The following is a 14256-nucleotide window of genomic DNA, read 5'->3' on the forward strand; positions in this document are numbered from 1 at the left end:
GGGAACAGGTATACAAATGTGAGGCATTTCTAATGGTTTATCCTACTGAATAAAAACATTTATTCAAATCCAACATTACAACATTATTTACAGTAAATCTCATTTGACCACTATACTAACTTGTCTTCGGTGGCATGAGGGCCCAAAACACAGATGAACTAAAGCAGTATACCCAAGTGTTTTTCCTTCAACGTACAAAAACACCCTTTTCTAAAATCAAAACATTGGTCAACAGTCCTTGCCTGGGTGAGCATTTTGTTATAGAATATACTGAGTTTATAACTGACATGAACGTAATGCATGTGTATTTGGGACAAATTGGATCCACTGATGCTTTGCATCAATACATAGCATTGTTAGAGGTCCTCAGCACCCCATTGTACATGGTCAGTAGTTTAAAACAATATATATTAAAATTGAGGCTATAACAGGCCCACTCCAAGCCACACTGCTCGCTCCTCAATGGCTCATCTGAGTGTTCTCAGAGATGATCAACTCCTCGAATTCGCCGGGCAAGCTGAATGTCGCGGGGGAATAGCGTTACACGCTTGGCGTGGATGGTACACAGGTAGGCATCGGAAAACAGTAAAACGAGGAAAGCCTCTGCAGCCTGGAAGAGAAAGAATGGTGTCAAAAAATTATGACCAGGAAACGTTCATATTGACAATAGTTAAGGATATATATATATTTTTTTTAAATATTGCAGATATGCAAATAAAAACTTTCAAAATAAGTGTACTATGTTGTTATTATAATCAAACATTTTAAAACTGTAAGTGAAGGTTTTAGAGTACTGATATAACAGTTCTTCAAATAAGCACAGGAGTGGGAACCAACCTACCTCCTGCAATGCCAGAAGAGCATACACCTGCCATCTCATGAAGTCCCTGCTATACGTCTGGCACACCTCCCGAACCTGAGTAGACAACCTGAGTAAACAACCTTGAAATTCGGTGAAGATAAATAATCACTAATAGGAAATATTAACTCGGGGTAGCAACTTTAATTGTAAAAACAAGCATTTTAGTTAATCTATCTTTTATCATTTATTCCAAACTAAGACACCACCAGTTTACCAGTCCCTCCAGGATTTTTGCACCGTATATATATGGAAAAATTATTGATTTTGCTGCAGCAATTCTGATGTCAAAATGCTCTGATGTGTGTCTTCATTGGTCTAAATAGCAAGCCCCTTTTTTGAAGTGCGTGATTGATACTTTTTATGTGATAATATTGAGAACATTTGACTATTGTATGCAGTAATAGTGACGTGATAGGTCAAATATGCAAGCTCTCGCATAATATGTGGGGAATTGTCGATTTTGCAAAGAAATATGGAATCCTGGAGAGACTTGTTTACTCACATACACAGCAGAGTTCACAGGGCTTTACAGGATTAACTATGTATCATCAACAACAGGTAATGTATTGTTAGAGAGTGGCAACATCCATCTAAGAATGTAAGCTGGTTGTAAATCGGTCCACAGGAGCCATGTGCTAATCAACCTCTACTATGCAAGACAGTGATGCGACAAAGCCAGTGGTATTGTACCAGGCGCGCAAACGGTCCCTTGCGCAAAAGCAAGTCCGTGCTCTTCTGGTACTTGCGAATTTCCATCAGAGCTCGGGTGCCAGGGCGAAACCTCCTCCTCTTTTGCAGGGAGGGAGCTACACCTGCAGGGGCTAGAGAGATCCAAATCATCTTTAAAACAATGAGAACCTTATAATAATAATTTTAAAATATTTATTCATTCCAACACTTTCAACTAGTGGTCACATACATAGCTAAACAAAACGTTTGCTTCAGTGTCAGGATTGAGAAGGCATGAGTCAACCCACATTTCCCCCCCCTCCCCATCTTCCTCACCTGATGGTCCGCTCAACCGTGCTGCCGGTGATGTTGAAGCAGGCGCGGTTGGGGCTGGAGGCCGACGCTTGGGTGTTGCACCCTTGCGCCGGCTTGCAGAAGAGCTGTCAGGATCTCGACGAGGCATCCTCCAATACTAGTTCACAACACTGAGTTAAAGCCACACCTTTGCCTGATGGCAAAGAGAATATGGAGAAAATATGCATTTAGTGACTGACCTGTAAGCCAATAAGTAAAAAGGGTTGGACTCAAACTGTATAAAAAATAAAAAGCATAATTTATGTCTTTATGACAAGGGTGTCAAACTCATTCAATGGAGGGCCTGAGTGTCTGCTGGTTTTTGTTACTTCCTTTCAAAATTGTATCAAATTAAGACCTAGACAACCAGGTGAGGGGAGTTCCTAACTAATTCATGATATTAAATTGCTTAAATCGGGTACAAGGAAGGAATGAAAACCTGCAGACACTCGGCGGGGCGGGGCAAAGTCAGCACAAAACTAAGTTACATAAGTAAGCACTTGTAGTAATGAGTAGGATTTCACATGATTTCAAGTGATTGATTTGATAAAGGTTTTCTGCCTTCCCAATAAAAAAAAATAGTTTTTGGGATGGAAAAACACTTTCAGTGTAAACTTAAAACTAAAACCAAATATAAAGTACTTGGAACAAAAATATAAATGCAACAATTTCAAAGATTTTAACGACTTACAGAAATCAAATAATTTTAATTAGCCAGGCCCACCCAATCAGAATGAGTTTTTCCCGACAAAAGGGCTTTATTACAGTCAATACTCCTCAGCACCCCCCCACCCTCAGATGATCCCGCTGGTAAAGAAGCTGGATGTGGAAGTCCTGGGCTGGCGTGGTTGCACGTGGTCTGCGGTTGTGAGGCCAGTTGCAGGGCTGGCGTGGTTGCACGTGGTCTGCGGTTGTGAGGCCAGTTGCACGCATTGCCAAATTCTTTAAAACGACGTTGGCGGCAGGTTATGGTTGAGAAATTAACATTAAAATGATCCTGTAACAGCTCTGGTGGACATTCCTGCAGTCAGAATGACAATTGCACACTCAACTTGAAACATCTGTGACATTGTGTTAAACTGCACATTTTAAAGTGGCCTTTAAATTTGAGAAAAATAAGCTTTTTGTGCATATGGAAAGTTTGAGATTTTTTTTATTTTAGGTCAAGAAACTTGGGACCAACACTTGACATGCTTATATTTTTGTTCAATGTATGTAGAAAAGATACACAAAATACATTTTTCTTAAATACTATAATCGTTGAGAACTAACAATCACCGAAATAAAAGCCAAACGGTCACGGGAAATACATTTTAATGGATTGAACAGTATTGATTTTATTTGTTAAATTCGGAGCAAAAGAACACAGCCTTAGCCATGGAAAAGGGCATAGAATTGCAGGAAATTCTCGGCAACTGCTAAATGTTGTCTCAGTTACATGGCAGAATCCCTGGAAATGAGCTGAATTGTGAAATTCTGAGAATTGCAGTAAATGTTCTTACAAATGCTAAAATGGCGCACAAATAAATACAAAGATTGGGGCGTCTGGGCGATGCACCATGCTGCCTTGTTGACGAAATGACAGAGGCGCAGATTACTGTTCCATTTGAGACCGCAAGCCTCTCCCCCCAATTTTCGCTCGATAACGTGACCGCCATAGTCCAGTGTACCCACAGGCCAGATTAATCGAACCCCCTCAGCGACACATGCTACATTTGAGTGAATGTTGGTTTTGCTGGGGGGAAACCTGGAAACAATGCAAAACAACATTCACTCAAAGATAGCAGATAGCTAGCGAACTGGCCACACAACAAGCTTACTAGTAAACGGGCATCGGTATGAAAGTAAAGAACTTGGCAAATCAAGAATAACAAAAGTTGGCTAGCTAACTGACAAATTAATTTAAGGGAGGAAAGAAAGCTAGCGATAGTTCTTCAGAGAGCGTTGGGCAGCTAACGTTATATTGAGCAAGCATGCCATATCTAACAATGCAAAAAATGCAGGGCTAGCATAACTTTATATAACGTGCAAAAATTACACTTACCAGCCGACACTCATATTTTCCGTGACCCAAAGGCAAGCTCAAAATTCAAACGACGCACGTTGGGTGTCCTTTTCTTTGCAGAGCCAATGAGATTCACGATTTGCTTGTAAAAACGCCCTGTTTATCGCTACTCCAATGGGTGGTGTTGGAGAAAGTGAAGCTGTTCTTTTGTGGACAAGTAATCACCCGCCATATCGAGCATCTGATTTCCCATGAGGTAAACGCATGTATGGTCACTCAACTGTCTGTTTTGGCCATACAGCATTTACTGCGGGCCTATGCAGAAGTCAGGGCATTCATACTTCTTGAGCTTCGCTCAGCAGCGCAGAGCCATCAAACAATTATGTCAATGCGGAGCTATACAGAGCCCTCTGCATTGTAAACGTTTTTTGGGGGAAGCAATGACGATGTGGTATGGAGCTTGATTTGGCCTATGCAAACCTCCTGAGGCTCCGCAACTGCGTGTCACACCCTCCATACGGGGCTTCCGGTACACATTGCCAGATCAAGCATAAATCGGTTTCAAACAGTAGTAACGGCATATATAGCATTAATATGTAATAACTCTAGTAATACAAATTATAGAGACAGAAATATTCAACATGATTAGATTCAGATGTGTGTATGGTTTGGGGTGGGGGTTATCACAGTGAGTGCGCTTAATATAATAGTTTGATGAAAACGTTTACATGCTTTGCAAGAAGAACGATTTCCCTAATAAACCTGTTTACATGGACGCACCTGAAATCAGGTTACCTGATGGAACTCTGATAAATGCAGAAAATCGCCAATCAAAAATAAACATTCTACGACTTTATTTTTGGGAAGAATATTTGATTCAGGGGTTTGGACATATGTGAACATTCTAAGCAGGGGTGAAGGCATGGGTGGGCCTGGGTGGACCCACTGGGGAGCCAGGCACACCCAATCAGATTGAGCAAAAACAAAAACAAAAATCAAAATTGTATTTTTTATTCTCCACTGCATAAATCGGCGTTAAGAAGTAGTTTTCACATTAAAACTTTATATGTCCGAACTCAGAATCAAATATTCTTCCCAAAAATAACATGGTAGAACATTTACTTTGATTGCCAATTTTTTCGCATTTATCAGTACGTCAGATAGCCTGATTTCAAATGTGTCCAAATTGTTCTTCTTGCAAAGCATGTGAACGTTTTAATCAAACTATTACATTAATCTGACTAGCCACAATAGTCACATTATTGTGTGCATGGAACCATACTCAGTGATGTACTATTGCATGCATGTTCTTGTAGAACCTGCTAATACATGTAGGTCTAATAAAAATGTCTAAATGCATTCATTGTATTTTGGTATTAAGTACCAGTAAGGCGATCGCAATGCAAATTACCAATGCTTGTTAATGATACTTAATGCCATTATCGCATGTAAGAAATATTTTATTGCCTTTTAATGTTTCATACACTGCAATACTGTTTTGAAAGTAAATTATTGAATTAAAAAAGCTGCCAAGTATGTATAATAAGCTATGCAAAACCCAATCCCATTATCAATTTACAAGTTCATCTTGGCTATTTAGAATTAAAGTAGATACTTTTGCTAATGAGTGTTGGAATTCACAAGTGTGTTTGATGATTCCTGCAGCAGCATACATTTTACGGAGTGTCCATGAGCTGAATTGATTCATCAACAACATCCAGAGGCAGGGGTGTGACAGTCTTTGTCAAAACTGCAGTGGTGCCAGGCTTGTACTTGTACTGCCCTTCTCTGGAAACAGAGAGAGAAAGGAAAGAGAGAGAGAGAGAGAGAGAGAGAGAGAGAGAGAGAGAGTATATTGTAAATTCCCGTTATGAATAATCAAGTAATATTCACAAAATGTTGTTGGTTGTAGCCCAGTAAAAACTTGTACAGCTCACCTTTTCCCCTTCTGGGCAGGCTGGTCATAGCCCCTAAGGTACTGAACCCCTGCCTGGGTGATGACACACAGGTCCACGTTGCTGCCAGAGCCCAGGTCACAGAAAATCCCAGCAGCAATGGCATCCCGCACCAGCTTTTTAGCCTCTTCCAGCTGAGCAAGATAGACAATTTAGACAGGTGAGCAATACATTTTATGAAATTAACAACTGTTCAATGAGAATAACTGCATCTCACCTCCATGTTTGGTCTGTATCTGTCCTCAAATATTGAAATAGCTGCCCCTGCTCCTGATCCTGCAAAAACAACGGCAGTAATGTTACCTTATCTAATGTTTCAGTATTCAATACAACTTCATACCATTAGAAGCTCTTCACACGGCCCAGATTAATTATTTGATGGCAATTGACAATGACCAAAGACAAACAATACAGACAACACTATCTGTGATTACGATAAACTGAAACACATGGACAGATGGTGCAAAAAAAATATCTCCAATGACAGAGTCAAGAATTGATGAGATAAACTAATGGGAGAGCATACCCATGGTAAGGAATGGTAGTTTGTCGTAGGAGCCGTGTGGGTAGACGCTATAGAGGTGAGCACCAGTCACATCCACACCTCCAACAATCAGAGAGGAGCCAATATGTCCCTGGTACCTGGAGTGGAAGTCACAATTCAGGTGTAGAGCGCTACAATGTAACAGCATCATCAAAATGTTATTGATAAAAACTGGTTGTTGTAATCAAATGAGGGATGTGCTATCATTGACAAAGGCACTGCTGTGTCTGTTATTTTATATTATGGTCTGGAAAGTAACTGGATTGTCAGCATTCAATCCGTGTTATGAGAGTGGCCACCGTAGTGGTCTTATTTTCCCATCGTTACAGACTCATTCATGCTCTCGCTCACCTGAAGAGCATCTGTTTCAGTTGTCGGGTAACTGTGACAACAAGGGGAGGGCGCCCTGTGCTGAGTGAGTGCAGCTCCACATTGGATGACATCATCTGAGTGGTGACTTCTGCATCTGCAGCCACACCTGCTCCACAACAGCTACAATAAAAACTGAGATTAGTGGGTGAAGCATGGTGGCTCAAATAGACTTCAACAAAAGCCCCAGTCTTTGCCTACCATTGTGCAGGGGCTGAAGCTGATCTACATAGGGGTTACACAAGCAACACTATTATACTGTACGAGGTGTATTCTTTGTGGCACTTACTAAATGTTAGGTGCAATGTAGTGGATCTTCATGCAATTCTTGTCAGCTACCACCATGTCATCAGTGGCTCTTGTGTCAGCTCCAAGAATCACGCCATCCTGTGGAGGGAGGAAACCCAAAGTATAATCATAATTAGGGTATTGATTGTGCTGAGCTCAACCCTGAAACAGCTACATCACAGGATGCGGAAAATGTGTCATGACTGATTCTCACCTTGAAGACTATGCCAGCGATGGTGGTTCCAGTCTTCCTTGCCTTAGGAGAACTGTAACCAAGCTCAGACAAATTCCCTTCCAACACAGCATTCCTGCAAAGTGAGCACTTTTTATGCAATGTTGGGTATATTTAGAGGAACTGGCATTGTGTTAGCCTATGTAGAGCCAGGCCGATATATATCGATTCACTGATATTATCTGCTGATATTGGCCTTTTAACGCTATATCGGTCTATAACCCCACTGATAACCGATATTCAATAAATTTGAAAGAAAAAAGTGAATTTCATGATCATCTGAACACTTGCGGCCATTCTCATGATGTGTCATTATTGTCACAAAGTATGAAATCAACATTTGAAGCATAGTTATTGGATAATTGCTCGTTTGGATGGCAATTTATGAAACTTTGAAACTTTTTAATTTCCCTGCTGTAAAATAGTATGCCCCCCCCCCCCCCCCCCAAAAAAAAACAATCTGAATCGGACCCCAAAAAAACATATCGGCCAGGCTCTAAACCTAAGCCTATTAAAAGCAGAGATTATTCAGGAAAGCTTCCTCTACAGTCTCTGCTAAAACTACGCATTTACATGGTAACAATATATAGGCTTGCAGTAATTAACCTGTTTTAAACTGCGCTATATTCTTAGTAATCTGTCTGTAGGTTCACAATTTTACAAAAATGAGTCATATTCAGAATAAATAACATTTCATATCAGTTTCTTTAACAATTTCAGACCGGCACAGTAATTAAAGGACAATTCTGCCACTTTCCAACCTCATTCATCTCCTGTACCAAACTAGTGTCTACATACAGTACCAGTCAAAAGTTTGGACACACCTACTCATTCAAGGGTTTTTCTTTATTTGTACTTTTTTTTTTACATTGTAGAATAATAGTGAAGACATCAAAACTATGAAATAACACATATGGAATCATGTAGTAACCAAAAAAGTGTTAAATCAAAATATATTTTATATTTGAGATTCTTCAAAGTATCCACCCTTTGCCTTGATAACAGCTTTGCACACTTCTCTCAACCAGCTTCATGAGGTAGTCACTGTATGTGAAAACAGCACGTTTCTATGATTTGTGGTTAAAAAGATAAGGTCCTGAAACATTGCTAGTCACAGGGCAGGTTTAAAAGTAAAAAAGTGAATTTTCAAAACCTGCAATGAGTTTCTAGCCCAGGGGAGGGTATTCTTGCTCCACACGTCACCGTGAATCTCTGTTTTATCTTTTGATGTCATTGGGTAGAACTTTTTAACGTTATATTTTTTTCAGACAAAACGTATAAATGTGCTGTTTTCACATGTTGACAATCCAGAGGCGGCTGGTGTGTGCTGGAGAGAATGAAAATTTGGTTGAAAAGTCGTGGAGTTGCCCTTTAATTGTGCATGAATTGGGTCTTGACTCAAGCCCCTCACATCCACCTCAAGACCTCGAGATCTTTCACAACACTGTGGTACAAACATAACATCTTATTAAACAGAGCTGCCAACTCTCAAGCATTGGCCGTGAGACACATTTGACCCTCTCATGCTCAGATGTCGCACCTCACAACTCACGCATTGAAAAGTACTGCTTTTATTTTTATAGTCATGTCCTGACTAGTTAGTGCCTAGTCAGTGCGTTGACTTTTCAACTGTGCTCCGAATCGTTTTTTAAATTGAAGCATCTGCGCCTGCAATTTAACATCACGAGCGGAACCTCTATCATTGTCCTATCACAGCACTGTGAACCACGGCACCTTGAAGCAGATGATTGGTCTAGTTATGTAAGAGACCAAGAGGATTAATCAAGATCAGAGTGGAGCTGGATGGAGAGAGCAGCACAGTAGCACTGTTTTATGTACAATGCCAACAAAATTAGGTTGCTGTTACGCCTCGATCACACCAACAGCGTCATTGCGCTAAATGGTACGCAGCATCATCTGGATATGTGTGCAACAAAAGTTTAACATTCACCTATTACTACCTTTTCTGTCAAGCCATCTATGCATACAGTTGTATGTATATGTTCAATATATCCAACTTATGCACCACGCAAAATGCACCGCAACTGCCTCTGCAACGCAATGTTGCAAGGCAAACACAGCATTCCATTGGAAATAAAGGTACTTCTGGTGTACCAAAATGCAATAACGCTATCGGTGTAATCGAGGCATTACTCCCATGCCTATTGCAGAATGCATCTGTTTGAGTGTTTACTAAAGTCGATTTAATCCACACTTGCATTTGTACCCTCGTTTGGTGATTGGCATTAAGACTGTGACAATGATAGGGCAGTAGACAAGAGACCTACAGTATGTTTTAGCAGGGAAGGTTTGGTAGCGGGACCTGATGTGTAACTATGCCAGTGTAATCACATATTTGAAATCTGATATGCCTACTTGAGTGTTTGAAAATGAAGTATATGAGGCTATGTATTTTGCAGCCATTCATGGACAGTTTTGAATAAGTCCTACAAATAAGCATTGGATATAAAATGCTCCAGGCCTCAAATATAATTTGACATTTTAATATTGTGCACATGCTAAGCAGAGATGGTAGGGGGACTCACAACACAAACACATCATATTATGTCTATGTAGAGTACGATGATGGCAAGGATCTTAAACTAGTGCGCATAAACCACCTGAATAGTGATCTTCATTAGATATTTCTTGAAGGTTTGTGATTGGGAAACATAGATTGGGGTGCAGAACCCTCCTGGAGACCAAGCAGGATTTTCTTCCAAACCTGTTTTAAAGAAAGTTCACCCAAATTACAAAATGTATGTCCTTAGCTTGAAAGCAGTCTATTGACAAGGAGACTGAAATCTATGATTTGGTTACCCACTGCCATCAACCATTAATATTTCCTGTGCAGAGCCTTGGTGCAGTGCAGGAATAATCAACTAGATGCAGCCGCAGGCCGATTTTTTGTCTGGAGCGGATGGTCGGGGGCCAGAAAATAATTACAAATCATTTGTAGACTGCGAATTGGCAGCAAGAAGCCCAAACAGATATGTTTGACTACAACGTAAGAATTTCAAACCTTGCTTACATTTATATACGATCATGCGTCTCTATAATGCGTGGGAATACTTGGGAATAGACTTCTTAAATTAAGATCACTTGGAGATGATTTCCTGATGATTTTCTTTTTCCTACAATGGAAATTCCACACAAATGTTTTATTTATTTTTGCACCGAAAACTTGGGGGGCTAAATAAAACCACCCGCGGGCCAAATTTAGCCCTTGGCACATGTCACGTACTTTCCATCTGAGATCGAACAGTCCCTGCTTCCAACCTTCCCACGGTTTCTCCCATTTGCCTGTTTCCTCATCTCATTACTGTCTGAATAATGTGTCAAACCACCTCAAAAAAATATATTAGCATACTTTAAATGTAATCCCAAAGATCTCAAAGTTGTACAATTGAGTGTTTATTTAATGTTCAAAGCATCTTGAAAACACCTGTCCTGTGGTTTTATTTTATGTTCCAGCCTGGTCATACAGTAGGCCTTAAGCCCTTTCACAATACGTAGAATTGCAGGACATTAGCTTTAAAACTGTAAAACCTTTCTAGGGGTTGTGCCAGAGGGCAATGAAGGTCACTCCAAGCTTTCTTAAAAAGCTGACGGCCCTGATTACTCTGAAGATTTTTTCGTCGTTGAAGTAAATGTTTCTCAAATTACAATGTGGGCCTCTGAGAAATGAACTCACCTGCGAGTGTTTTCGAAGGAAAAACCAGCGCTTTGAGGTTGGCAAGGTCGAGAATTATTGAGCATCTTCAATCAAGATGGGCTAACGAATCCACAAACCGAGACCCCTTGTGAAAGGTGAGACAGCTTACTGCACTTTGCTTTTCTACCCCTATTACTTTGTTAAACGCTGTCAAGGTAAACTGTCTTAGCTAAATGTGTCAGCGTTTAGTGGGGAGAACTCTTTCACTTTCAATTTTAACACATCATAGCCTCAGACGAATCAAAATACCGTACAGGCCAGGGAGAACAAAAGGGTCATGGCAAGAAGGGATACAGCTTTTGTTAAGTTAACGTCAAAGGTAGTTTTTTTTGTTGCATTTTTGCAACCCATTTCCTAACATTAACCTAATTCCCCTAACCTGCTGCGTAAATTCTAACCTGCCACGAAAAGTCAAATCTGACAAACTGTTTACCATCTTGTCAAAACCGAACAAAATGGATTCTCAATGGCTGGTTGGCTGATAGGAACGGGATCATTAGGCCGTCCCAACTCGGATGTTTTAAAATGGTTAAGGGTTAAGGTTAGTTAAGGGTTACGACTAGGGTACGGCTGAAGTTTAGAGATGTCCGAAGGATACCACTAACGTTGTAGGATCACAACCAGCTGGAAAATGAACAGCTGTATAATTGGTGCAAAAGGTATTGAATTATAGAAAATAAAACGAAAGAAGCATTGAAGACGGGTGAAGTGTGAATTGGCCTACTTTTATATGCATGTCTATGGCGTGTAAAAAAAAGTCATGTCCTCTATAGTCATACTATCAGTAGACTATCAATGGCATATCCTAGGCCATTTGCACCATTATCAGTTTGTGGAGTGTGGAAGGTGTTATGGAAATGACAAGGCCAGTGTAAATATGCTGTATGTTTAGTATTAGTTTAAAATACAAAACAGTTTCTTAACATAATTATATGTAGGGTAAAGGGAACTTTCATTATATTTTCTTGCACTTGGTCTTTGTTGCTCAGGGGAGAATGAACATCAGTTCTCCTGCTTGGTAGCAGAAACACATGGGAAACAACATCCTACGCAGGGAGATGTCCAAGGAGAAAGCCCCATATTTCAGGAGACTTGGATTCATAGCAGGTATTACAGTCCCTTCAGAAAATATTCACACCCCTTGACTTTTTCCACATTTTGTTGTGTTACAGCCTGATTTAAAATGGATTAAATTGAGATTTTTTTCCTCACTTGCCTCACTCTGTGCAATGAGTTTAACATGATTTTTGAATGATTACCTCTTCTCAGTACCCCATTCATACAATAATCTGTAAGGTCCCTCAGTCAAGCAGTGAATTTCAAACAGATTCAACCACAAAAACCAAGGAGGTGCCTAGACCGTCCCCTCGCCCATACCTGGGCGCGAACCAGGGACCCTCTGTACACATCAACAACAGTCACCCACGAAGCATCGTTACCCATCGCTCCACAAAAGCCGCGGCCCTTGCAGAGCAAGGGGAACTACTACTTCAAGGTCTCAGAGCAAGTGACGTCACTGATTGAAACGCTATTTAGAGCGAACTCCGCTAACTAGCTAGCCATTTCACATCCGTTACACTCGCAAAGAGTATGTATTGCTAGATGGGTTCAAAAATTACAAAAGTAAACATTGAATAACCCTTTCAGCATGGTGAAGTTATTAATTATACTTTGGATGGTGTATCAATACACCCAGTCACTACAAATATACAGGTGTCCTTCTGAACTCAGTTCCCAGAGAGGAATGAAACCGCTCAGGCTACCTTGGTTAGCGCGCACTGCGCCCGACCCGCCACAGGAGTCGCTAGTGCGCGATGAGACAAGGATATCCCTACCGGCCAAACCCTCCCTAACCCGGGCGACACTAGGCCAACTGTGCATCGCCCCATGGACATCCCGGTCATGGCCGGCTGCGACAGAGCCTGGGCTCGAACCCAGAGTCTCTGGTGGCACAGCGACCACTGCGCCACCCGGGAGGCCCCACATACAGAGTTTAATGGCTGTGGTGAGACAAAACTGAGGATGGATCAACCACATTGTAGTTATCCTACAATACTAACTTAATTAAAAGAGTGAAAAGGAGGAAGTCTGTACAGAATAAAACATATTCCAAAACATGCATCCTCTTTGCAACAAGGCACTAAAGTAATACTGCATAAAAAAATGTCATATTTTGGCTGCGACCGGGAGGTCAGGTATATAAAAAAACAGAAATCACATTTACATAAGTATTCAGACCCTTTAGTCAATACTTTGTTGAAGCACCTTTGGCAGCGATTACATCCTAGAGTCTTCTTGGACAGGACACTACAAACTTGGCACACCTGTATTTGGGAAGTTTCTCCCATTCTTCTCTGCAGATCCTCTCAAGGTCTGTCAGGTTGGATGGGGAGCATCACTGCACAGCTATTTTCAGATCTCTTCAGAGTTGTTCGCTCGGGTTCAAGTCCGGGCTCTGGCTGGGCCATCCAAACTATTTAATCTGATCTGAAACGTGATCAGAAACCTGGTTTGATACAGGAGCCTCCACCTGGTGTGTTACAGCATCCCTGTGAAGAGTTGACCATATAACCAGGTAAGATGGACTCTGTCTGTGTGTGTGTTAGGTAGAAATAGAGATCATTACCTGGGAGTCTCAGTAGATTTAGCCGGGATTCTTGTTCTCTTCTGTGTATTGTGAGAAATGTGTACACGTAAACACAGTTTATCGTATTTACATTAGCAGTACATAAATAAACGATAAAAGTTTAAGAATAATCTGTAATATCAATGTTTTCCACAATTTTCTTATTTGATAATTCTACAACTTAAAAATCATCCGAAGGAAATGTGTACCTGTTTGAGGAAATGTGTGTGCTTGGAACTTTGCATGTAGTAATACATGAAGTGAACAATGGAAGGTCTAATGGTATCAATCCGATAGAATGAAATAATAGATTTTTTAAATCATTTTGTCTGTCATAGTTGAAGTGTACCTATGATGAAAATTACAGGCCTCTCTCATCTTTTTAAGTGGGAGAACTTGCACACATTGGTGGCTGACTAAATACTTTTTTGCCCCACTGTATATACACTGAGTGTACAAAACATTAAGAACACCTTCCTAATTGCGTTGCATTCAGCGTCAAGTTGGCTGGATGTCTTTTTTGGTGGTGGACCATTCTTGATACACACGGAAAACTTGAGTGTGAATAACCCAGCAGCGTTGCAGTTCTTGATACACTCAAACCAGTGCGCCTGGCACCTACTACCATTCCCGGATC

At 40.7% G+C, this 14256-nt stretch overlaps 2 protein-coding genes across 2 annotated transcripts; both read right to left on the bottom strand.

The window, feature by feature from the left end:
• Window positions 1-36: 36 nt before the first annotated feature.
• Window positions 37-4834, bottom strand: LOC135549951 (histone H3-like centromeric protein A). Its single transcript, XM_064980355.1, has 5 exons — window positions 3930-4834; window positions 1868-2039; window positions 1553-1683; window positions 842-916; window positions 37-610 (listed from the first exon to the last, which is right to left on the bottom strand). Exons 2-5 carry the CDS (start codon window positions 1992-1994, stop codon window positions 482-484), a joined length of 462 nt encoding a protein of 153 aa, XP_064836427.1. The 5' UTR covers window positions 1995-2039; window positions 3930-4834; the 3' UTR covers window positions 37-481.
• A 495-nt stretch (window positions 4835-5329) lies between these two features.
• On the bottom strand, window positions 5330-11218 carry LOC135549950 (proteasome subunit beta type-7-like). Its single transcript, XM_064980354.1, has 8 exons — window positions 10973-11218; window positions 7261-7354; window positions 7048-7145; window positions 6741-6881; window positions 6372-6487; window positions 6063-6121; window positions 5828-5979; window positions 5330-5678 (listed from the first exon to the last, which is right to left on the bottom strand). Exons 1-8 carry the CDS (start codon window positions 11035-11037, stop codon window positions 5567-5569), a joined length of 837 nt encoding a protein of 278 aa, XP_064836426.1. The 5' UTR covers window positions 11038-11218; the 3' UTR covers window positions 5330-5566.
• Window positions 11219-14256: the final 3038 nt, after the last annotated feature.

The sequence above is a fragment of the Oncorhynchus masou genome, chromosome 12 (genome assembly GCF_036934945.1).
Source record: "Oncorhynchus masou masou isolate Uvic2021 chromosome 12, UVic_Omas_1.1, whole genome shotgun sequence".
NCBI lineage: Eukaryota > Metazoa > Chordata > Actinopteri > Salmoniformes > Salmonidae > Oncorhynchus > Oncorhynchus masou.